The 26,772-nt window shown below is 39.2% G+C and overlaps 1 protein-coding gene across 2 annotated transcripts in view; it reads right to left on the bottom strand.

Moving 5' to 3' along the window:
* Positions 1-26,347, bottom strand: part of KIF5B (kinesin family member 5B) — a 62,206-nt gene extending 35,859 nt beyond the window's left edge. Inside the window, exons 1-10 of one of the 2 annotated variants that reach the window (XM_039523885.1) lie at positions 25,970-26,347; positions 14,019-14,106; positions 11,998-12,071; positions 11,396-11,500; positions 10,858-10,906; positions 10,405-10,460; positions 10,235-10,322; positions 8,346-8,470; positions 5,661-5,765; positions 5,049-5,194 (exon numbers count right to left, since the gene is read on the bottom strand). In XM_039523885.1, coding sequence (XP_039379819.1) covers positions 5,049-5,194; positions 5,661-5,765; positions 8,346-8,470; positions 10,235-10,322; positions 10,405-10,460; positions 10,858-10,906; positions 11,396-11,500; positions 11,998-12,071; positions 14,019-14,106; positions 25,970-26,095 — 962 coding nt within the window. In that variant the 5' untranslated portion in view covers positions 26,096-26,347. The remainder of the gene's footprint in view (positions 1-5,048; positions 5,195-5,660; positions 5,766-8,345; positions 8,471-10,234; positions 10,323-10,404; positions 10,461-10,857; positions 10,907-11,395; positions 11,501-11,997; positions 12,072-14,018; positions 14,107-25,969) is intronic. The other variant, XM_039523886.1, reaches the window with a different exon arrangement.
* Positions 26,348-26,772: the final 425 nt, after the last annotated feature.

Genomic DNA, 26,772 nt, shown 5'->3' with positions numbered 1-26,772 from the left:
ATGCCAGACATATGCAGATTTTAATTCTGCAAATTCTACATAAATGCCAACTTTAGAAGAATCACTAATGTGGACTCAACAATGGTGAACGAAGTAGGGTTTAAACTGAGAATAGCCTGAGGTAAAGGATATGTGACCTGACAAACTATCGGAATCTCTCAGATTCTTTCATGTTCTCTAGTTTAGGCAAAAAGAGAAGTGACTGTAGTTCTTTGAGATGTGTCCCCCTACAGGTGTTCGTGTGCCCCACACACCTTCAAATGGAGATTTTCCATTGTCACTGTCTGTTGAGACCCTGCATGAGCCACTGATATCTTCGTGCCCAACAATGAAGCTTTTTCAGGCTGCATGGGTGAATCTTCCTCAGTTCCTTCTCCACATCTGAGTCTCAGAAAGAAACTCTGAAGCAGAGAGGAAGGAGGGCAAGTAGTGGAGCACCCATAGGAATGCACATCTCAAAGAACTACAGTTACTGCAGAGGGTAAGTAACTTTTCTTTCTTTGAGTAGTATCCCTATGGGTGCTCCACTTCAGGTGACTCCGGAGCAGCATCCCCATATGGAGGAAGGCGATTCAGAGTCAAATAAGATAGAGGAAAGACCTGCAATGCCAACTGCCGCATCAGATCTGGAGGCATTGACTAAGGCTTAATGTCTGGAGAAGGTATGTGCCAAAAACCATGTAGCAGCTCTGCAAATATCTGAAAATGGGGTGTTTTGAGTAAAGTCAGATGTAGATTGTGACCTCACTGAATGAGATGACACGCCAGTATTCATTTTGATAGTCCCAGGGTAGAAAAGGCAGAACCTTTTTATATCTGTCTGCAAAGAAAGTGAACAGTTTAAGAGAGTCACAAAAACAGTTTAGTTCTATCTAGGGAGAAGGATAACACCCTTCTAACAGCTAGAATACAGAGGACAGCCTCCCGGTTGGAACTGTGCAGTTTTGGTGGGCGGGGGCGACTGGTAACTAAATTATCTGATTTAGATGAAACTTAGAAGACACTTTAGGAAGGAACTGGGATTCAGCTGTAATGGAAACCTTATCCTTGTAGAATATTGTGAAAGGAGGGTCAGTCATTAATGCCCCAAACTCTTGAACTCTGTGGGTTGAAGTAATAGCCATTAGGAAGCCTGTTTCCATAGAGAAATTCAATAAGGCTGGGGCCGACAGCCAGGACCCCAGGCATGGGGCCGGCAGCACCCCCTGCATCCCTAGTTCCCACGCCTATGCCCACACTAAACCTATATCAGGTTGCACGGGTGAACAGCCCTTCATTCCTTCTCAGTCGCCTCATCCTGAGATGGAACTTAGCATGTCTTCTTTGCATGTACCTCAGCTATTGCTGAGCTAGTTTCTTCCTTAGTTTAGTTTCCTTAGTAGTTTGTTCTCGTTTTTTAAAAAAAGTTTATATTCTCTGGGAAAGTCCTTCCTGAGAGGGCCAGGCCTGATTCACTGGAGTTTAAATGTTGCCTCTTGTGTAGAGAGGCCATCCTGGTCAGTGACCGACACACAAAGTGCATTTGCTGCTGGGAGAGTTGCACATACTACAAAAGTGTAACTTCTATTTAGCTTTCAAATCCAGAGCTCAGAAGAACAGTCATTATGACTTGACTTCCTGGATGATGGTGCACCCCCTGTACATCAGTTTCCCCCATGGGTCTCTAGCACCTCTCTGACCTCAGTGCAACACTCTCCCAGAAGGGGGAAGTCCTCAGAGATCTCCTCTAAACATTGTAAGAGGAGCTTTAATTTCCCTCCCAGGGATCCAACCCCTCCAAAAAACAACAAAAAAAAACAAAACAAACAAAAAAACCCAACTTAGTTTCCTGACCAGGTTGACAACCTCAGAAACATCATCCTTGAGGCTCAGTACTGTGGAGGCAAGGAGTTCCACCAGTGCTGGTGAAATAGGAATGTGCCACAGCCCTAAGGCTAAACATAGCTCTGGGAAGGCTTTGATACTATCTAGTGGAGATGGTCAGAACAAGCTCAGATGTTTCGTACCATCAGAGTTTACTCTTGTTCTGTTACCCGTATTGAGTTCTTTGGTACCAAATAAGCTTCCAGACACATCAGCACCATTTGCAAAGCACTTCAAGCTATTGGCACTGTCTGGCAAGGACAAGCTTACAGGCCCGTCTCTCACACAGACATTTGTGGCTCCCCCATCTGATACGACTTCACAACAGGCTTCATCACTGAAGGATCAGTTTTGACAGGATGATTGAGGGTTTGACCCCTCCTGCCGCATTAGCCTGCCAGCTTCAACATTTTGTCCACCTCCCCCTCCATTTGGAGACCGACTGTTCCATTTCCAATAACCATGGGAACGGATCACCTTGGACAAATGGGTGATGGAACTAGTATCATTGGGCTACACCATCCATTTTACCTCCCTCCTTGTTCCCCTTCTCTGTCCTGCTTCAGGGACATCTCTAACAAATTACCGGTAAGACAGGAAATAAAATCCATTCTTCATTTAGGGGTGATAGAACTGGTCCCCACTCAGCACAGGGGAAGGGGGTTTCTATTCCCAGGTGTTTGCTTGTATGGAAGAAAAATCGAGGGTGGAAACCAGTCTTAGATCTAAGACTTCTGAACAAATTTGTGAGGCCTCAAAAGTTCAATGTGGTGATCCTGGTAGCTACCATTCCTTCTCTAGATTCAGGGGTTGGTTTTGGCCCTTGACCTTCAAGATGCGAACTTCTGTGTAGTGATACACCTGCCTCACAAAAGGTTCTTCCATTTTGTCATAGGCCAGGATCATTTTCACTACAGGATGTTCCTGTTTGGGGTCTCCTTGGCTCCAAGAGTGTTTTCAAATATTCTATCTATGGTGACTGCCTATTTGCTTTGTCAGGCAAATATAGTATTCTGTACCTTGACGATTGGATACTCAAGCATCAGTCATACCAAGAGATGTTGTCTGCCACAAGGAAGGCACTTTCTCTATTCTTGGACTTGGGTCTTCAGTGTGGAAAAAATCTACACTGACTCATATTCAGAACATATGATTTATAGGGGCATCCCTGGATTCCTTGGCATCCAGGGCCTTCCTACCCATGGACAGATTTGTGACTTTATCACACCTTGTCAGAACTATTCAAGTGAGCCCCCAGACTTCAGTCAGAAACTGTCTTCATCTTGGTCACATGGCAACTTGCACCTTTGTAACAGAATGTGCAAGGTTATGCCTTCACTGTTTTCGGGGAGGAAGCAGCTCAAATCCGTTTATTTCGCCCAACAGACACAGTCTAGACAAGTAGGTGTCAGCTCCCCAGCAGATGAAGTATTCCCTAGACTAGTGGAAGGTTCATTGCAAGGTAGCAGTGGGGGTTCCCTTCCTCCAACCAACACTATCGGTAACCATGACCACAGATTCATCTCTGTTATGGTGGGTGGAGGGGCACACCTTGATTCTCTAACAGTGCAGGGCAGATGGTGATCCTAGGAAACCACCCTCCATCTCAACCTGTAGGAGCTCAAAGCGATCAGATATACCTGCCTTGAATTTCTGCCTCTCATCAGGCACAGATCTGTCAAGGTCATGATGGACTACATAGCCTGCATGTTCTATATCAACTGGCAGAGAGGAACGAGATTGCCTTCTATCTGTGCCGAAACAGTGAAATTATGGAAGTGGTGCATAAAATATTGCATAGGAATTTCAGTAGTGTAACTTCCGAGCAGACAAATTGTCATAGCCGATGTTCTCAGTAGGGGTTTTTCCCAAGTGTCCGTTTCCTTCTCTTCTTCTGCCTCCATATATCTTTGCCTATTCCCCCCCCCCCTTATTGCGTGTACATCCCACCTTACTTTCTGCCCTCAAGTTTTTTATCCCATCCATTGATCTCTTCCCCTCCAGGTCCCAATTCATATCCCACATGCTCACACCCTCATCCACAGCCACCGGGTTTTACTGGACATCCCATAGTCAAAGACGCATCTCATCTAGGCGTTTACCCTACACAGAAATGATGGAGTCCTCATTGCATAGGGGAAACACCCACATGAGATGCCTATATCCATATACCCCCACCTGCTGGCATTCCTACCAGGGTGTTGTTGCTGGATCTTGTTCAGGGACTAGCTGTATTTCCCATAAACAGCAGGGGTCTGAAATTTGAACCCCCCTTTCCTCAGCTGCCAGAAAGGAGATGCAGCATTCTGTGTGTGTTCCCCCCATTCAAAAGCCTGAAGAGGGCTTTGGTGAGGTCTCTGCTACTCTACCACTCGCTATCCTCATTTCTGAGTTTTCCTCCACCACAAATAGCTCCAGTGACAGCCTTTGCCACTCCTCAGTGCTTTGCTAAGCAGCAAAAGAACAAGATCAACAATTCCCTGTTTCACTGAAGCACATAAGATAATTAACAGTAACAGTCAAAAAAAAAATCCCTCACACTCTGGTCAGTATTTACTCTGCAGCATAGTAAGAGCAGCTGCAGAAGCACTGGAACTCTGCTGTCTTCCTAAGATAGCTTTAGATCAATCTTTTCTTCCATAAGGATGACAGCTTTATTTTAAATTAAAGTAAACTCTGCTGAAGATGATATTGGTCCTCCACACTCAAAAGAAAGATTCTTACTTGCCAAGATGAGTGGATTTTTCAGGCCCTGCTTATGGATATTTTAGGCACACTACATAATTGGGCACTAAAATACTTAGCAGTGTGTATACAAGAAATATTAAGTGTTGATGTTATATTTTATATAGGAACTGTAACCATCTGTGAATTTAAATTTAAAATTAATTATTCTGCATTAGTGGCTTTCTTCACTGATCTTTTTGGGTTTTAAAAAGAAAGAATGACATTAATGTGTATAGTTGAATATGTAGTCAGCAGTAGAATTGAAGAGCTCAACCTACTTGCTTGATAAGAACTGACATCTTTGGCAGTTATCGTTTCATTGAATGTGTTTACTTCCACCAATCTTACCAGATAAGATGCATAGGAGCTTAATAAAAAGATGCTTGCATTTCATGACTTACAAGACTTCAGTGAAACAAATGTCTCTCCCTACTAGTATTTTTGAAGTGTTTACTCACCTTTGACCAAACAAGAGCGTAGATTTAGTTTCAGACTCATTGTATGATGATGGAGAGCAGCAAATTACAATAGTGGTTCTGCAGTTACCACCCAGTGAATCCTGGAGGATTCTGGTCATTTTACTATCACGATATGGAACATACGTCTGGAATAAATAAATGTATAGATTAGCATATGTTTGATGGAATAAGTTAGAGCTGGCAGACTTAACTATCTAGTTTGTTGGATAAGGATCTGCGCTCAATTCAGCTAAGACAAACAAATTAGCAAGACGGATAGTAAAGATAATTTCTCTTCAGGTTCTTAAACAATGCCAACACAGTAGTACAAGCACAAACCTTTCAAATAAAAAAGTTATGTCCAAGCTTTTGTACTTTTAGGGTAGAGTAAACTTCCAATAAGATTTCTGCTTTACACAGCAAGAGTGACACTGTAATAGACACTGTTGCACTTGCAATGTAGTGATACAATGGTTGAGATTTCTAAGGCAGTGCATGGGGAGATGTGTGGTTAAATCCCATGCACTGCCTTGAAAATTTCAGCCCATAATTCCTGGGTACTATTACATCTGTACTGTCTCTTTCTGGACTTTAAAAAAAAAATACACTTACGCTGCTTTCAGCCAAAGCAGAAATGACATTTCCAAGAGCTGAGAGAGACTTGTTGATATTCTTAGCTTCATCCAGCAGAGCACCTTCTGCTCCAGTTTTACTAACCTAAAAAAGATTTAAATAAAAGTAAACATTCTAGAAAGCTTTTTTTCAGATTCAGTGCTTATAAAAAAGCCTGAACAGCTTGCTCTTTTTTAAAGACGAAGTGTCACTCTAGCACCTCTAACTTGTAGAGCCAGTTGGGAAAATGGATTCTCTTCCCTCACTCCACACCACCTGAAGAAAAATTCTGATTTTCTATCAAAAAACAAAAGTTTTCAGCTCAAGACTACTCAGTTTTTCAATGAAAATCAAAAATTTCCCAAGGAAAGCACTTAATGTGAAAAAAATTAATTTACTTGAAAGCCCAATTTTGGTGAAAAGTTTGACCAACTGTACTCAGTCATTTAAAAAAAATTGAATGCAAACAATTCATGTGAGAGGCTAAGACTGTGTCATGGCTACTTTTAGTAAAAGTTATGGACAGGTCACAGGCAATAACCAAAAATTCACAGAAACCCGTGACCTGTCTCTGACTTTTATTAAAAATAACTATGACAAAATGAGGAAAGAGGAGGGTCCAGCACCCATTGCTGCTGGGCCTCCAGGATTCCCCCTACCCTCGGTGAATGAGAGTGTGAGATCCCCCTGCTCCTGGCAGCAGCTTGGAGATGCGGGGGTCTGCCCGTGCCAGCAGGTTGCCCCACTGGCTGAGAGCTCCAGATACCCGAGGGCTGAAGCAAAAATGTCACAGAGGTCTCTGGAAATCACCGATTCAGTGACTTCCATGACCTCTGTGACAAAATCTTAGCTTTTGCACATGAATAAGGCTAAGAAATTCAAAGTTATGGACATCAATTAATCCAAAAGTCAATCAAGTCAGGCAGGAAAGTTACCATCTTCAAACAGGAAAAGATGATACAGACCAGATTCAAACACAGTCTCTGCCACAAAAAAGCCTCAGATACAGGTTCCCAACAATGAAAGTCTACAAGAGCAGAGAAGACTGCAGTGGAAAATTACTGCAACCTGACTTCCCTCAGAAGGTATCTGAGGGTCATGGATAAAGATGGGTGAGACTGAAGAACAGGAAGCGTCACCAGTTCGTGCTAACACCTGTCCCCAGATCTGCTGCCTTGCCTAGTTTCCTAGTCTAAATTCCCAGCCCTGCTCTACAGTTCTATGATCTGCATCTCCCCTCCCTCAATCTACACTTAAAGAATTTTGAAGTTATGTTTTATTTTATTAAATGTAAACAAGCGTTAAGTGTAAACTACTAAAACAAATACATATGCTATAAGGTGGGTGCACAATTTGTTGGAAAACTGCTCATTGACCATTTTTAGGAACCAGTTAAACAATGAAGGGGATTCGACAACATGGCCACTTTTTTAACCTTTCCTTGTAGATCAAGTTTTCTAAACCTTTTGTCATTTTTGTTGCACTCCTCTGGCCAGATACTCTCAACGGGATCAGGCCTGGAAATGCCTTCCCAACATGGCATGACTCTAGAGGGGCAAGGAAAAGCTCTGACAAAGAAAGCTTTAAAGCCTTGTTTTTTTATACACTGTAAATAAACAAGTGATGTCACTGCTGGTTATTGGACCTTAACTAAAGCCAGATGAAGCAGTTCAGGGCTGAAACCTGATTTTTATATATATATATATATATATATATATATATATATATATATATATATATATATATATATATATATATATATATATATATATATATATATATATATATATATATATATATATATATATATATATATATATATATATATATATATATTATAAAAACTAATTATTTCCTGCACCTGGTGGGTATCCAATTAGCCATGTTTTTCTTTATTTTGATTACCTCAACCCAAATCTTAAGTAAGATAACACTGGTATTTCAAGGGTCACTACAAACTTAAAATAGACAATCCCCCTTTCTCATGATCTTATTCTTTTTGGTCAAATGCTTTGCGCCTATCGCTCATGCTACTATCCAAACTCAATTTAAAAACCATAGTTCACTCAGGCCTAATGTGGGCCTCCTGGTGGACTATAGGGAACAAGCAGGACCCCATAAATAGGGAGCTCACAGTACTGGCAGAGTGGCGCACAAGGTGACTCCACTTCATTCAGTTAAAATAAGGAAGAAATTTTCACATAACAGCCTTGACTCAGAATTAAGGTTTCTCAAATGCATTTCCAGTCAACGTGATCAGTTAGGACAGTGTTAACACAAGCAACCACAACCTACACAATATCCACAATGACATCACCTTCACAACAAACTCCTTTTCAATTCCAACATATAACCAATCACAACCCACCTCCAGTTTGTCATGTCACACTTAAACAGGGTCAATGGAACGTCAATCTACTCCCCCCCCCCCCCATGTACAAAAAATCACTACACCTTTTACCAAATTCAAGCTTATCTATCAATAGGGAGCATATCAAACTAGCCTATGCTGGAGTTTGGGTTTCACATATGAGTGCTGGAGTTAAGAAGAGTCATGAAGCTGACTGGGGAGTCAGTATTATGATTTGTGTGTTCATACGAAGTGATACTTGAGCAACCTAAGCTCTACGTTAAACAAGGTTCTGTATGTTCCTTTAGTTTTCAAATATATAAAGAAAAAGTTACCTTTTCACTACCTGCCAAGTCCACAAGGTAAAGTTTTCCACTCAGTTTCTGTTCTGTTTGAGTGTTTTCTTGTTTTACATTAATAAGGAAGATACTATGACTTCGAGAGCTGTGTTCATTCATATCTATAATGCAAATATTTAAGAATTTTCAAAACACTTGCTTATGCAACAAATCTGCCTGGATAACAATTACTTTAATTTGACCTTAGCTGAACATTTAGTATACTAATATGAACCTCTCACAGTGAACAAATATATCTATATATCTACAGTAGTTTGTGATGAATACAGCATATTTAAACTAAAGTAGGCAAATGAAGGGTCAATCCCATATTATTCAATAGATTAAGTGATCTTTTTCCTACACATTTCTATTAATAAAATGTAAAGTGTATTGACAGTATACTAATCTGGCCTTTTACTCTGGGCGTAGGTATTTTTGGAGTTTACTAGAAACACTAGAACATTTGTAAAAACATTTTTGAAAGCTGTTACATACTGACCCAACGTGTGAAGTTTCCTTTAGAAATTATTTCATTTTTGTTATAAAGAATGATTTTTTTCTATTTTCCTTTATGCTTCATAGCATAGGTAAGATATGTGAAGCACAAGTAAACTTTTAAAGAGACACAGTTCATACTGAATTAAAACAGTTCTTCGAGTTCAGTAACAGAAGTCTAAGCTGATTTACTTTGGCGGGGAAGAGGGAGAAGATGAGCCCCCTATCTAGTCTTCTCTCTAGCTCTGTGTCAGACAGAAACAACCCTAAATCCCCCACAGCCCTCTAAAGACATGCGGTTAGCTACAAGAGAAGCTGAGGAAGTGTAAAGAAGGAATAGTCCCTTGTTCCCAACCATTGTTACTTCTCTGTTCCTCAGCTTTTAAATGCTGACCAGATCTGGTTTCTGTTCCTTGCTGCCACCAAGAAAAAAAGTAACTGTGTTTGGCTTATCACTCCTCCAAAACACTCTCCTGATCAAAGGGAGGGCCAGAGAAGGCTTGGCCTTGATATTTGATTGCCTTCCCCAATCTTTTACTGATAAAGTAAGAAAAGGCAGCAGGAACAGGAAATTTCCACCAAAAATAGCAGCTCCCAACATTTTTCTGATGAAGTCCTCTGTAGATGAAAAGCTTGTCCATTCCCTTGGCCAAATGCTGCCATATTTTTTGTTTATATTCTCTTTCCTTCTGCCTCAGTTTTACTTTTTCTGCCTCTGTTCTGTCCCCAATGCAGCATTTTCTGTTTTTCCTCTTTTTGCCATCTCATTTTGTAGCTTTCCCCTCCCTATGTCCAACTCAGCAGGAGGCTACATATTGCTTACAGTGAGAGAATACACTGATGGCTCCAAAGACCCAAGGCACATACTTTTACAACTTAGTGGAGTGCCATAGGACCAGAGAGAGAAATTTGGACCTATGGGATGCTGCCTAAATCTGCAGACAGGTAAAAATGGGCACCTCATGATCAGCTTTCTTATAGGCCTCTGCAGTAGTAGAGACAAAAAGCAGGTGGCTTCATGAGAGACAAACTGCCTTACTTCCAGATACAGGAGTACATTCAAAGTGTGAGGGACATGGATCTGGGATCATGAACGTTCACTACCCCACGCTTGTGCTCTGCCTCTACTCCAAGAGGGGGCATGCAACCTCAAGTTGAGTAACACTGCCCTAGAAACAGGAAGTTAGATGAACGGGAGACAAACTAAGTAGACCAAGATTATTTTAATTTCTCTTGCCTCCCCCAAGTGACACACTGAGGTGAGTCACACAAGTCAATATTTCAAAAAACTAGAACGATTCACTTACATTCACAGTTTGGGCTTCTCTCATTTATAAATTCAATGAAAGGAAAAGAATGCCATAGGGGGAAAAAAAACAAACACTTACTTGTAACTGCTACATGTCTGTTAGATTTTCCTTCATCTATAGTATCCATAACTTCATCCGGACTACATACAAAACGTTCAGTGCAGCCCTTTAAAAATTGACAAAACATAAATAAGTGATGTACACGGAGAAAAGATAGGTTAGTTCAATAGTGGAATACTAATACTCACCTTTACATAAGGAACTCTGTTCTTGTCCTCATGAACAGAAAGATTGGTCTTTGAAACTGGAAGAAAAAAACCTCTACAGATAAGATATTTCATTTATTCAAAATAATAATATGAGGAATGAGCATATATATATCCTGAGGGAAACAGAAACATCATTTCCCATGATATTGCATGCAATCCTTATATTCTAACATCTGAACAAGGATTTACACAAAATGGCTATTAGAGAAACCCAAATGCTTTTATACAGATAACACATTATACAAAGAAAAGGCAGAGCTATACTTAATTTTACAATTATAAGATTATGAAAACCAATGAAAGACTATATTTATAGTTGCCATTTACAATGTCTCATTAATATGCCATATAACTATCCTAATCTGGAGGTAAAGTTTCTTTCCCCTTCTTTGCAGTCTAACTATCCCCATCCTATATAAAGGGCAGACTTACCATCTAAAAGGTCCCTTATTTTATCCAAGTATATTTCAAAATATGACACCTAATAAAAAAGATACAGCATTAAAAACACAGTAATTCATAGATTTTAGGCCAAAAGGGACCATTATAATAATTTAGTCTGACCTCCTGCCTAATACAGGAGACTTTCTTCCTTCCAGTGATACCTGCACCTAGCCCAAGAATTTTTGGTTGAACCAAAGCATCTTTATTAGAAAAACATCCAATCTTAATTAAGACTTTGAGTGATGGAGAATTTACCACTATCATTATTCAATTTACCAAAGGATAACTGCCCTTACTGTTAAAGATTAGCATCTTTTTGTCAATGAATTCCCTATTTATGAAAAATATGGATTCCCAACCTTTGGACCCAACTGTCTTTGGATTCATATCTTCCAAATTAAATGGTAGACTTGTACATATACCAAGCCCCCCCAACCCCCCACAAGATTTAAACCACCAATTACTTTACTTTAAAATCAGATGCAACTTTTTGTTTCAAAAGTACTTCTTAAACCAAACAATTTACCTTAATGTGGAACTCCAAATTTTCATCCATGGAGTAAATATAATTAAAAATATCTTGCACTATTCTTGGAATAATCCCCATCCCATCTGGATCATGAAGTGTTCCCTTTTGAGAAAAAAAGACAACTAAATGCAATATTCTTTATCAGTTATAATTCCATGAACACAACAGATTTCTAATATTCAAAGACGACAAACTGAACATAAAGGAGTTGATTTTAGAATAGTAACTAGAAAGAAAATTTATAACAAGTCTTGCCAACCCATTTAGGACCAAGATTTATTAGGCTAAAAAATGACCCCAGAATCTTTTAAATAATAAATTAAAGATTAAAAAGCTGCTATTAATGGAATACTTAATATTTTATCATTTTTTCCCATAGTTATATACCGTTCTCCTTTTGAAATAAGTATTCAGTCTCCTCTGTTCATCTGGCATCCCTTCTCCCACATTTTTTTGGTGGGCTTGATCGTAATATAGTATTTTGGGCATCATTACCACCATGAGTCTGGGAACAGCAGTAATTAATTTGTAGAGCCTTATTTGGCCCTCCAGCAGCAGAATAAGAAATATTATGAGAAAGTCCTTTTTAGATACCTTACCTCCATAGTGTGTGTTTTCCCAGATGATGTTTGTCCATAAGCAAATATTGTACCATTGTATCCCTCAAGTACATCTAACAAGAAAGAATTTATGCATTAGGGTTCTTTTCCAAGCAAGAAGATAATTCAGTGTTTGATGGACAAATAATCTAATTAAGGATTCTGACTCCAAATGAATTTTGACCATTACAAAGTGTCTCCACTGTGGACACAAGTCTAATAAAACAGAATTGCATGTTACTAGAGTAGGAGAAGTTACATTAATAGATTAAAATGTAAACTAATGCACTGCATAAGAGTTTCAGACTCAACATACAGACACTTTTAAAAGGTGAGCAGCAAAGGGAAAAAAATGGGCTTGTATCTTTTTGCTTCTTTTTAATATATAAAGGCAGGGTGAAAGGCTTTTTTAAAAAGGTTACATTAGAAATTAGTGCCTTGTTTAGGCTGGAAAACTATGAGAACTGAAAAACTAGGAACACAAAAACCTGTGCTTCTGAAGACAGAGGAAGAAATCCTGCAACATGCTGTTATTGGATAACCAGCCCACCCAGAGAAACTTTCTAACTTCCAGTAGTTAAGAGGTTAGCTTATGCCATAAACTTAAATGTTTGTATCCTTTCTAAAGCTAGATTTTTTTTTAAGTATTGTGATTGTAATATATATACACATTTCAAATTTATTGTAATTGTAATATTTATTGAACTGATATTCTTGTTATCCATATAAATGTCTAAACTTTTTTGAAGTCTCCTAGGTAATTTGTCTCAATGATTAATTCACTACCACAAATTCACAATTTAATTATGACTTGTGTGAAAAAGGAAATCCTTTTTATCAGTTTTGAATTTACCATTTGCCAGTTTCATTAAATGGCCCCTTGTCCTTGTGTTATGAGAGAGGACAAACAGAAGTTCCTTATTTACCTTCTCAATACTATTAATTACTTGAGAGGAGACTAGTAAGGAGGGACACAATGAAAGGGAATAGTACCAATCTTTAAAACTCTTCATGACATTTTACCCATCCCCTTAAATCGCTCATCTTCTGAACTCCCTCAAATAATGCAATATCTTTTTTTGTGAGGCGATAACTAAAAAGAACACTGCAGTCCAGGTTAGAACACACTATTTATACAATTGACATAATACTTCTGTACTATTCATCCTCTCATTCCTTATGCCTCCTAACTTTATTTGCTTTTTAGACAACTGCTGCATGTTGAGCTTAAGTCTTAATTTTGCTGTCCACAGTTATGATTTTCTTAAGTTTTTACAGTTAATTTAGAACCCTGAAAGGTGTATGATTAGTTCAAATTATCTCTTCCAGCACTCACTACTTTGCATTTGTTAACAATTAATTTCATCTGCCACCATGTTATGCATTTACCTAGCTTGGTATGGATCCTCTGAAGTTTCTCAGTCTTCTGCAGTCTTGCTCAAGTAATTTGTATCTGCAAGTTTGAGTTCCAAACTGCTCACCCCCTTTTAAAATCATTAATGCATTCATAATGAGTGCTACTCCAGACCCTTATAGCAACTCACCGCTAAACTTCTGCTAACATTTATTTCTCTGTTTTATCTCTTAGCCAGCTTCTGATCCTTGCCAGTAAATTGCCTATTACACCAAGACTCTTTTTTTTAAAAGAGTCTCAAGCATCATTTTAAATTAGAAAAGTTATATTTTTCCATCTTTTTACTTAAACAACTTTTCCCCTATAATTGTCCAAGAGAGAATTTTAATGGAAGAGACCTGGCCTGAAAGATTGCAACCTGACAAGATCAACATTTCAAACAGTTATGAACTGAACACATGGGTTCAGAATTGATGTCATTCATCAACTTTAACTATAGTGATTGCTGCTATTCCTGCTATAATTCACGCTGTTTCGTTTAGACACAGTTTTGGGGGGAAAGATGGGTAGGAAGAGAAGAGAAGGAACTACATCACAATTTTCAACAGTAAAAGCCACTTAATCTACTGATGGCCTCCTTATTGTCAAGTTCAATGTTTTACCTTACCTTTTACAATTTTTTTAGCACAATCATTGTACACCTGTTCCTGCGATGTACTTGACTGGAATACATGGTCAAACACATACGGCTTGGACTGAAAAGACAAGAGTAAAAAATCCTAGTCACAGAAAGTAAAACTGAACATTTTTCAAATTTGAACTGTCCATATTAATAGCCTGCTTCTACAGTATCTTTTTGCTCATTTGTATACTTGAAGCCTTCAATAAGAGGAACTGATTTATACACAAGTTACTTGAGTGAAAGATAATCGATACCTGACCACATACGAATGAAACCTTGAACTAAACATATTTGTATCCTGAAATCAACCTAAACAGAAGCATGACCCAGTCTCACTTCATTACTGTTTGGCAACAAATCAGTTCATTTTAAGTTTTCACATAAATCTTAAACCAAAATGCTCAGGTTAGTACTGTACACCCAAAAACATTTTTCCCTCTGGGAAAAGGACTAGAAGGTTATTACTTCAGGATTCTGATAGTTGAGATCCCGCTTGAAAGGGAAGAGTAGTGGCATTCTAGAGGAAGTATGCCAAGAAACTACAGTGATTAATAGGCAGAAGCCAAACCTGAGGTAGCTGAAGTCTACGCTGGAAAAGCAGATGGCTGCCTATATTTTATTCTCTGGATGGAAGGAAATATTCAAGCTGCTGCAATACTGAATTCTACTTCCAAGTGTTTCAGTTAGTGCAGACTTAGTTTTGGACTTAGCATGCTCTTGGAAGTGTCCATTACTAATATTTTGGATATTCTTGTGACTACATGCTGATCTGACTAAAGAGACAATGTAGTATTATGTCACTATCCCTTTTTTCCGGAGTATGCTGCTACCACTCCCATCATCTGAGTGACTATGCTGAGACACTCATAACCACTCCCATTGGGATGGTAGATGGATTATGATGAAAGAAATTTTGTGTTTTGGAGTGGGATTTCCCAAAGCTCTTAAGTGATTTAGGACACAAGATCCACGGATCTTCATCAAATCATTTAGGTGTTTTTGGAAATCCCACCCATGATTTATTCTAGTTTCTTTTAATACAGGATAAACTTCTTAGACAAGCCAAATTAAAACTGGGATGGACACTACTACATTATTAGCAAGAGAGCTGCCTTCTTTAACAATTACTATCAGTCTTGAGGTGTAAGGCTGAAGTTTCAATAAGCACATATATAAAATTAGCCATTGAATAAAGGATACAGGTATAGACAGCCATTTCCTCAACCTTCCTGTAGTGACTTTAATAAAAGGAATATTAACAGGCACATCTGCTATTTTGTGTGTTGCAGGTCAACTCCATTATAACTCACAGGTAACATTTGTCTAATATGTACAAATCTGCATGCACTACTTCATATGAAGTGAACATCCCTATTGCTGGATCACGTTGCCCCCATTATCACCTTTTGTACCATATCTACCCTATTTAGATTGTGTCCAATAACATCTTAAACAAAATGTATGGGGTACTGTTGATGTGGCTGGCATTCCTTCAGGTTTAGATGCAATTTGAAACTTCCTCTAAATTATTTTTCCACTTAAAAAAAATGATATTCATGAATACACTATTCCAAGTCAGTACATTTTTGAGAAAGTCTTAAGTGAGTATCAACTGATTTTGGAGACTCTCTACAGAGGAATTAAGTCAGGCAGGTCATTGATCTTAAAAACACTAGATCTTGCAGTAATCAAGATTTATCTTTAACAGTTAAAAGTCTGTTATAATGCCTGCATCTAATTTTCACTCCATACATCTGAAGAAGTGAGGTTTTTTTACCCACGAAAGCTTATGCCCAAATAAATCTGTTAGTCTTTAAGGTACCACTGGACTCCTTGTTGTTTTTGTGGGTACAGACTAACATGGCTACCTCCTGATAGTTAAAAGACTGTTTAACTCATCCAGTTTTTTTCCTTCATGTAGATTGTCAATGTACCTGATCCCTGATGCTTCCGGTACAATGTATGGTTAATTTTTAGCTTTTCATTTCCTCACATGGGAAAATGAAAATAGAGCTATGAAACAAAGCTGTAAGCTGCATAAGAAACTTCCAGAATTCTTTGTTATAGTATTCTTTTAATTTGTCTTAACCTACTCTTGCCTCCCTCAAGTCACACACTGAGGTGAGTCACACAAGTCAATATTTCAAAAAACTAGAACAATTCACTTACATTCACAGTTTGGGCTTCTCTCATTTATAAATTCAATGAAAGGAAAAGAATGCCATGTTATAGTAGTGGATAGATCATTTTGGGACAACATCAATAACCCATCAGACTGCTATATTTTATTTTGATTTAATGCCAAGTCATACAGGAATTTCTTAAACATCGCATTCATTGTGCCTGTATTTCAATCAAAACAATTTATTCAATCAAATTAAACTTCATGTTAGTCTAACTTTTTTGAGCTCTTTAGAGAGACAAAATGGGTGAGGTAATATCTTCTATTGCACCAACTTCTGTTGGTGAGACAAGCGACTTTGAAAATCAGTTTTTTAATATTCTTCCCCACATTCTAAGGTATAAAATCTATTCCCATTAACAAACAGTATGGAGGGAGGTTGTATTTACTAATTCTACTTAAAATAGTTTAGCTATATCATGCCTTTATAATTCCCCTTTAAGCTGCCATTGAGATAGTACTATGAAAGGGCAGAGGTAAAAGGGAAAAAAAAACTAATTTTCTTCCCACGCCTATTGATTTATAGGATTACTCACTATACATACTATGCCTTGTTGAATTTTATGGATTAGTTAGAGGAAGAAATCTATATACAATAAGGACTTCTCTCTCTCAAACAATGAATTGATCTTAAATATAAAAGTTTATACATCACAAGCTTCAGGAACCCTTGACAGACTGACTACCTCCAAAACACAGTTCCCTGTAACAAATTTACTAAGTCTACCAGAATCCCCATTCTCATTACTGACCAGGAACATCGCGGTCTTGGTGGCATACCCTGAAAGTTGAGTGATTACAGACCAAACTAGGGAAGCAAATTCCAAAGGTTCAGTGCCCTAACAAAATAGTCCGCCTCCCTCCCACCATATTTTATACCAATGAGGCTCTAGCTCAGGCATCTCCACTGATCCGTATTTGTCAAACATCAACAACTGTTAATTTAAATATATATATATATATATATATATATATATATATATATATATATATATATATATATATATATATATATATATATATATATATTTAAATGCCAAAATAAGCAGAGGTGATAAAGAACAGCTTTGCCTACTACTGTGACTAATTTTAAAAGAACTACATATACACCTATCACAAAAAACAGTCTGAAAGATTGTTGTGTAATTCCAAACAGGTTTCATTTATTTGGCATTTGCAATATCAATTCTACCTGTTTTCCAGTGGCCTACTTTCTCACAGCAGAACCACCAAATGTCTAAAAAAAAATCTTCATAATATATAAAGACATACTGATTGTGCTTCTTCAGAAAAAAAACTATCCTATTTTTCAGTGCCCAGATCGCACCATTATCGTGGCACAGATTTCCCTCACTTTGCCACAAACACCTTATCTGCATCAAGAGGCTATGACTGAAAGCTTTCCAAGGAAGGGTACAGAATCAGGCCTTTTTCTGGATTGCAGTTTTTAGGTACTACCATAAGTGAAAAAACAAGTTGGACCATCAGACACTATACGTTAGGTGTAATAAGCCTTGTGTTTTGGAATACAGATATCCTTTTGACTAGGAATCAGATTCTCAATAGCTCCGTAAAATATTTCACTTAACATTGCAAATTAAGCCTATAGATTGCCTATTCATGTGCGCCAAGTCCCTATTTTCCAGTCTCCCCAGAGCCCAGACACTCTGAGTTAAACATCCAGATTCACCTCTTTACCAGAGTTTGGCTATACTGGTAAACAAACATTAACCCATAAGACATCAGCCTAAGCTTCCTCTTTGGCTGCTTCTATGGTTTCACTCTATGAACCTTCTCTAAATGAACCTAAATCAGTCTGTCTCAAAGCAACATTCCAAGCCCTTGTTGAAGCTAACTTGCAGCCACCTGCCAGTATGACCCAGCAGTAGTTACTCAAATCTTAATGGAGGGTTTTTTACAGGCTTTGACACAGTATCTTTTTATCATCATAATTAATGGCCAGTTTAGCTTTACTGGGCAACAGTTTTCAGCATTAGCCTATATACAAATATATTCAAAACAACTGAAATGTACAAAACTTTGCTCTTCACAGATATCCGCTGGCAAGTCATCATCTCCTAGTGTTGTCTTCATAGAAGATGATTCCATTACTCTTAATGAGACAGAATAACCTCTAACTTCAGGTTATCCTCAGAAGTACAGAAAATAAATTGTATAAAAGTATTTATTTCTATTGCATTCATACTCTATAGTTTTAAAGTTTACTGTAAGATTTTCAGAGTCCACCCATAGCAATGTGTGGTTTGGATTATCTTGTTTTCTGATCCTTAATACCTGGAATAGTCTTTTCATTATTGATACAAGATGAGCAACCAGTAACGTTCCATTTCTCTATCACAATGTACACAGCGCTTTTAACTCTAAGGCATATTTTTTTTTTGTAATGTATGTCTGTGTGTGTGACTGGATTATTCTTTTTTTGAAGGCAGAGAAGACAAGACAAAAGATAAAAGAAAGAAAAACAGCTTTCTCCCAATGCAAAACAGTATGATACAATATTGCTATCATCATTTTTGGCCATAAAATAAACAAAAAATGTAAAGCTTTAGGTCTAAGTAAATCCCAAACTGAGTGATCTTAGCAAAACTTATCTTTTTTCCATTAATTTGGGAGCACATTTTCCATTTCCAACCCTCTTTCCCAGTTTGAAAGATAATGTATTATTGCTCTATCAGTGACAGAGTTCAAAGTAGCAAAAAAGATAGGCAAGGAGAGTCCCAGTATAGTAGTATTCTGCTTCTAGTAAGAAAAATGATGTTTTTCAATTCTTTTGGGGTGCATGAGGAGAATAAGATGCATGTAGAACTGATTTTCTGTAACTGTAGAGGGTGCAGGGTATGTCATTGGACCTTAGTTTTCCTGTCTTCCATTCTTATTTTTCTGTGTTAAGATTGTAATTTGAGTGCTTCCTTACTTGCTTATATAATACATCAAATTTAAGGCTCTGTGTACTCTGCAACAAGTAGGGATCAAGTTCTGCAGCATTTCCTTTGCCAGAGGATAAATTGGAAAATACTATCAGTGAAACAGCCCTGTTATTTAATTTGATGGTCTCAATTTTATGACGGCCCCATATTCAGTTTCAACATGAGAAGTTTTTGTAATGAAAATGCATAATTGCAGCAGGGAAGATGTTACAGAAAGCTGGAGGTTCTAGCAGATGGGTGGGGAACAGCTGGAATTTTGGCATTCAAGGAGACCTGGGAGGTGGGTTGGGATTATCGCTTTAGCTGGATGTTTGTTCAACAGTGAAATAGTTAACAATGCTGACATTTAAAGTGTCTTTAGGTTTTAGAATGAACACCACACTTGTGACAACCAGAGATTACTACTAAGATGATCGCACAGCAGCAGTACAGTATACACCTCTACCCTGATATAACACTGTCCTCAGGAGCCAAAAAAATCTTACCATGTTATAGGTGAAACCGTGTTATATCGAACTTGCTTTGATCCGCCAGAGTGCGCAGCCCCGCCCCCCTGGAGTGCTGCTTTACCGTGTTATCCGAATTCATGTTATATCAGGTCACATTATATCGGGGTAGAGGTGTACTTCCTTCAATATTGAAACAAGTCTTCTAGCCATACATGTCTGCACTATTACAGTGTTTGTCAAAGCCATATTCTTTGAGAAACTGTTGTACTTCTCCTAAGTGATCAAGGCTCAGCAAAAAAATGCAAATACTTCAGTTATAGGTCAGAGTACAGCTTCTAACATATGCAGTTATTTTCCATATAAGGTCAGATTATAATATTAAGGTGGAGTACTTTTACAAGTATGGAAGTGTTTTTTTCCTTCTAAAACACAAAATAGCGTACCATCGTTCTACTTCTGCTGTTTTGTGTAAGCGTCCCACCCCTTGCATGCCCTACCCTCTTTCAATGTTCCATATGAATTAAATTTTCATTCTGAATATTGTTTTTCTGCTGCCAAGACGATGAAGTCAGTAGAAGAAAGATCTTCACTAGTCTGGTTCTGCAAGAAAGTGACAGAGCCAAACCTTTCTTTAACTTAATATACAAAACCAGTTTTAAAGAAGTATATCCTTTAAACTGAAAGCCAGATATATTTAGATATTCAGGGCAGGCACCAGGCCTTGCATGTTACGGATACTACCCAGTTAATCAGAAAATACACGGAGGCAGTCAGATGTCTTCTAAAAAAACAGAAAAAGATGGGAGTGCTCTCTACATTACCGAATATAGGCATTTGAAGGAAAAATGGGATGCTACTTATTTGTATGTCAATACCCAGACTGCTCTTTCAGATCTCAATTGAGACTTTAGCAATTGTGAACAGTCTAAAAGGTCTGGGTGTGACTGAGTACAACAGTTTGTTTGGGTTTTTTTTGGGTGGGGGGGGAAGAGGGGGAACAATCACAAGACAAGAAAGAGCACATATACAGGTAATAAAAGTGGCATATAAGCATTTCATTCAGAGTGATAATGCTCTCTGCTTGCAAACAGTCTCAAGTGTAAAAAAAATAAAGGTCAAAACCACATACATATGAACATGCTGGTTTCTCTCTTCATGTGACCTTTTCAGTAAGCACTCCCCATAACTACATTTAACACTGAAGAAATATAAGTTTGTGGGTAACTCCAATATAGACTTATAAAATATGTTCACAGCAGTTGTGTTAGGTTTCAGCTTGTCTTGCATATATTCTTAAACAAAAAGGCATTACAATGAATTTTGCATTAAAGAATCTAGTTCTCTCAACATTCATGCTGTAAATATTTCAATAGAGTAAGTAGCTAGAAAGGGCTTTACTATTTTAAAAGCACGATAACTTAAAAATATCAATTTGAAAATTATGCTGTTGCAATCATCAAGGAAATATCATCACTAAGACATTAGTCATGTTTAGACAATATTAAGATGCCTCGAGTTAGGTGTCATGATGCTTATCGTAGCCTGGTCCACACTTGAAAGCTTTACCAACAACACACCTCTGTTGGCCCAGCCCAAACCCGATGATTTGTCCTTGCCTACGCACACCGTCATCATTGTGCTTGTAACTTGTTAAAAATAAAATGTAAGCACAATTCACTTTCCTAGCAAAGAGGAAGAGTTATGCTAGGACTAAATTGCATAACAACATTTAGGGGGCACAGCTACTTCCACAGCCCAGTTTCCAGACAGTCCCAGTGCTTCTCACAAAATGTCATGTTTAAACCTGAAGATACTCTACCTACAATAATTACAACACTTAAGGTTACTATAAACTATAGGATTACATAATTTATTTATTTATTTAGTTAACTTGTGTATTTGACCAGTGAATATAGTCAGTTTCACTGTTTCCCTCTACAGTCAGTTCATCCCACAAAGGAAAAAAAACCCTCTCTAATTATTTAAAGGAGATCAGAAAAATCCTTATTTTTTTTAAAAGAAATTTGTGTTCTGAATCTTTAAAAATTAGAGGGTGTTTTAACAAACTAGATTTTTTTTTTAAACTTTGTCAATTTAAAAAGATGTTAGGTTGACAACTTTTTCTAGCTCCAAAGCAAAAATATCTTGAGCAAATTCCCAGTGTTAACAGTACTTGAAGAAATAGGATAATACCCACCCAACCTCCAAAGAACTGGAGTCACAATGAAAACATATGTCTTTACACTGCTATAACAAAAATGTTACATGCATACAAGTCCACATACTGTCTTAATGATGTGCATTTGTTTTTTTAACATATGAATTCATCGGGAAGAACAGCTAGAAAAGATTCCCCTTAAAATTAACTATTTCTAAAATGAAAAGACTTTCTTGGAATTAGAATTCAAAGCCTTGTGCGAGAACTATTAATGAGCTGCATCTTTCTTATAGTTATTGTTCTTCAAAACAAACTAATACTACATCTCAACCACAAATTGCTGTGAAATACATAACATCTACAATTACAATAAATAGTTTCTCTAAAAGACAGAGATGGAAAAGACTCACTTGTCCAGGATAACAAGCATGCCTGTAGATGTATGGATGCCCAGGAAAAAGAAAACTATCACTGCCTTCCCCAGAAAGGAAGGGGAAGTCAAGGAACACGTGTATAGTTAGAGTAGGACAAACCCCAGAAGAGTATGAAACATCTCTGCTCCCACTCTGTCTCCTAACTTATTTCCAGTCTTGCCCTTCTCCCTGCCAATAGGGACAACTCTCCCAAATGTTACTGGGTAGGTAAGAGGCAAGCTTCTCCATATTTCAGCATGGGCCCGCAGAGGCAGCGTTGTAAGTACCACAGGCCAATCAAGAGGGTGTAGCCTCTCCTTGTGAAGAGAATCCTAGCTCAGCTTACTGGAAAGAAGAGCTTGGCAGGCAGCTACCACTATATATAGTGGTGAAGAGAAGCCCGATAAGATATGCATGAAAAGAAGAGGGAAACTGATATAGTCTGCATGGAAATAACTGAGGAATGGCTTTAGGAAGGCTATTTCAGACAAGATATTTCAAACAGGCTAGCTGGTTAAGTGTTCAGGCTACTAGAGATCAGTGAAGCTTTGCAAACCCTGACTAACTCATTCTTGGAGATAAACTGAATGGTCATGAAAGGTGCAAGTTTGACAGTCCTGGAGAATTAGGTGTTCAATTTTATTTAGTAATCAGAGGATGTGATTTTGAGTTTGAGAATTTTGCCATATATCAGAAGTAAAAATGCTTTATGTTACTGGAATGCTGGGAATTCCAGCATATTCACTGTAAAGAGCACTTGTTTACAGTCCCAATGGTCGGAATATCATGAAACAGGACTTAAAAGACTGTCAGTGGTACCTCAACATATCAGCGCTTTCCTGGGCAGTGGTCCAAGGCTGAAAATAGCAAGTCCTGGACCTAAGTCTACTGGATGTTTTACATTCGGCCTTCACTATTGCAGAGGAATACGGTTAATAAAAAAGTCCTTACAATGCATGTTCATTCCCCCCTAATTCTGTCAGTTTCAAGCTCCATGTGGTCTCTAAGGAGAATGACTAGTTCCCCTCACACTGACTTAGTGAGTCTCCAGACCACTTCATCCTTCAGATGCAATTTTGCAATCTTTTACTAGAAAAGCAAAGCTCACACTATTGTGATATTTTCTTTATTACCTAGGGAAAATTCTAGTTTTTGCATTAGTGGTAAAAAGTTGTAAAGAGAAAAACATTCAATCTTTTTTTAATTTGCAAAAACTGACCCTTGGAGTTCTTGTGGAAGATCCTACAAAGTCTATACCACAATGGTAATGTTTCTCAATGGCCACTCCAAATTACCTCACTTTTATCATTTGAAACCTAAACCATGGATCCTTCTAATGAACTTCAAGCCCCTGCCCCCTTAGCAATAACTGTAACTTTGGCCCAAAAGGTAATTGCTTGAAAGTTAGAGAGCGGGGAGGGAACAGAATTTATCACTCAGAAAGTCTGATACATCTCAGGAATGGAATTAACAACCTTTGATTTCAGATGGGACATGTAGTACTCCTATGAATGGATACTCAGGACCAACCATGAAAGTGAGCATATTTACTTCTGATAGTGACACCAGTTTTGTCATATTCTGTATCTGCTAACAGTCTAGATAAATGATGGTAGTACTCCTATGAATGGATACTCAGGACCAACCATGAAAGTGAGCATATTTACTTCTGATAGTGACACCAGTTTTGTCATATTCTGTATCTGCTAACAGTCTAGATAAATGATGGTCAAGGCTTCTGTGTAACTGTGAGAATTAATGCAGTCTGCTGCACTAATCTCTGAAATGAGATCTTGAATGGGCCAATACCAGCTCATTTCACAAGCATTTTGTTGGCTTTTCAGTGGTCTATTTACTGCTGACCTGATCTGAATTTATACCAGAAACAGCAAAAGGTTCCGTATTCCATTAGCAATCCATTTATTTTCTAAAACTGAATTTAAGTAGAATAAGTGAAGAAATACTTTAAAGCCTTGTACTATAAAGCCTAACAGAAGCCTTATTTACTATTACGCATTTGTTCCACTTCCAAGTTAAGCTGCTATGAATAGCAAAGAATCCTGTGGCACCTTATAGACTAACAGATGTTTTGCAGCATGAGCTTTCGTGGGTGAATACCCACTTCTTCGGATGCAAGCAGTGGAAATTTCCAGGGGCAGGTGTGTATATATAAGCAGCTGAGCAGCTGCTGGAACAGGGCCCCATCCTCCCTGATTGATCTAACCTCGTTATCTCTAGCTTGCTTCTTGCTTGCTTATATATACACACCTGCCCCTGGAAATTTCCACTGCTTGCATCCGAAGAAGTGGGTATTCACCCACGAAAGCTCATGCTGCAAAACATCTGTTAGTCTATAAGGTGCCACAGGATTCTTTGCTGCTTCTACAGAACCAGACTAACACGGCTACCCATCTGATGCTATGAATAGATATGTTTAATTTGGGTTGCTTCAAGAAGAACCTAAAATCTAAACAACTATTAGCAAGGTAAATTTTAAAGTTATATCCCTCATTTCCTCTCTAAATTTGCAATTGTGCCACTGTGTGGCAAATTCTTCATCTGAATACGCAGATTAAGAATGAGAACACATGAGAAACAGAAGGGAAAAAAATCTTTGTACAACCCATTTACCAACAAATGTCAATGACACCAGAGAAGACAGTTATTGTAAATTACAGTCTAGCTCTCCATTCAATAACTCACTCTACCACAGCTGCATTGCAAACTGGCACTGCTGGAATTATCTTTTCCAGGACACCAAGATCTCTTCATAGCAAGCCTCTATTCTGCAGAAAGTGATTTTTGTTAAATTGCAAACAAATATGTGTGATGAACTACACAGATGTAAGTGGTCTCAATTTATTTTGCTGGACAGAGTATTAGCCACTAAGCCACCGGTCGATGTAATGATCACAAAAACCACTCAGCAGATTTTCTTTTGCCAAAACTATTCAGTGAACAAATTACTCTGCATTAGTAATGTCTAAGAAAGAAGTTACCAGACATTACATTAGTTGCCAAACTCCTCAGGTTACACAAAAGAAGCCTAGTTCTTTTGCTGATTTTCTCTCTCCTCCCATACACCTATCTCCAGGATGTCAGCTCTTTATTTTAAAATTTCACTACTGTATTCAAAAACACCACTATCAATATCTTGAAAACAGAAGAATGGAAAGCCCAATATCTGGAGTGCTTTATTCTCCAGAGTCACCCTGCTTATTTTGTACCTTAGTTCAGCGCAAACTTCCTCAGACTGATTAGTAAACAAAGATATGAATTGGTAAGTGACTAGTGATCAGTAACGAACAGTCCAACTCCATTAATGGCACACACTACTGTATACACCGTTTTCCTCCACACATAAGAGCTGTTTCTCTAGGTCTCTTATGGGGCGTGGGGGAGGGCACTCATTGCAGCACTGACTAATCTGCGATACAGCACAACTTTCATATCCACAGTGTATGCGATGCTCGCACCTCAAATTTAAAAACTGCCACTTTCAGTCATGCCCAAAGTTTCGAGGGCTGCTGCTGCAAGAGGCCTGCTAGGCAGGGAGTTTTTGATTAGGTAGCAGCTTTTATGCCCGGCCAAGTCAACCCCTGCGCCTGCCCTGCCCTGCTCCCTCCTCTGCCCTATCATGTCCCCACGAAGCCCGGCTGCTCCCCTTGCCTGGCCCCCTCCACTCTCCCTCAGCTCCTACCCGACCTGTCGCTCCCCTTCGTACCGCGCCCATCCCCGTGGTATCCGGCCCTCTCCCCAGCCCGCCGCTCCCGGCCCGGCGCTCACCGCGATGATGACGGTGTCCTCCCCCTGGAACTTGGCGATGTACTTGTCGCCGCGCATCACCTCGGAGTCGTTGAGGGGCCTGAAGCGACACATCACTTTGATGTTACATTCCGCCGGGTCCGCCATTTTAGGCCAAAGCCGCCGCCTTCGGGGCGCTCAGCCCGGCAGCCGCCGCTGCCTCCGCGCCGCTCACTCCGGGGTCCTGCGAGCGGCCGCCGCCTGCAAAGCAGCGCCTCACTGAGCGGAGGGGAGAGGGGAAGGGCTCTTCCCTGGCCGCCGCTGCCGCCTCCTGCTCTCACTTCCTCCCCAATATGGCAGCCATGGCGGCGCCTGCAGCCGGCTAGTCCGGGCCCTCCCCTACTCGAGCAGAGGCGGCGCCGACAACAGGGCAGGGGTGACGTCACCCGCCGCAGAGAGCACCCATCCCCTCCCCCTCAGACTCACCGCGCAGGCGCGCGTCGAGGACCTCGCCGCGGCTGCCGCCGAAGAGCTCCTTTGCGCAGGCGCACACTAGGTTGGACGGGAGGAGGGGGAAACATGGCCACCCGCAGACTCAAGAATCTCCTGCGCAGGCGCACAAATGGGATATGGGTCATGCTGTCATTGGGTCAAAGGGGCACATTAGAGATGAGGCGTGTGAACAGCCTGAGGGGAAGGCGCGGTAGCAGAGGAGGCCCTGCCTTCAGGCAGGGGCCTAGCGACAGGGATGCTTCCCAGGGGCTGTTTACAAGGGTCTGTGCCTGTCAGGGCCATCCCCATTGTAGCTGGTCAGCCCCTGGGTTCTTCCCTCCAGCAGTCACCCT

Source organism: Mauremys reevesii, linkage group 2 (assembly GCF_016161935.1).
Source record: "Mauremys reevesii isolate NIE-2019 linkage group 2, ASM1616193v1, whole genome shotgun sequence".
NCBI classification, from domain to species: Eukaryota; Metazoa; Chordata; order Testudines; family Geoemydidae; genus Mauremys; species Mauremys reevesii.
The sequence above is the reverse complement of the archived record's forward strand: the minus strand, read 5'-3'. Positions and strand labels throughout refer to the sequence as shown.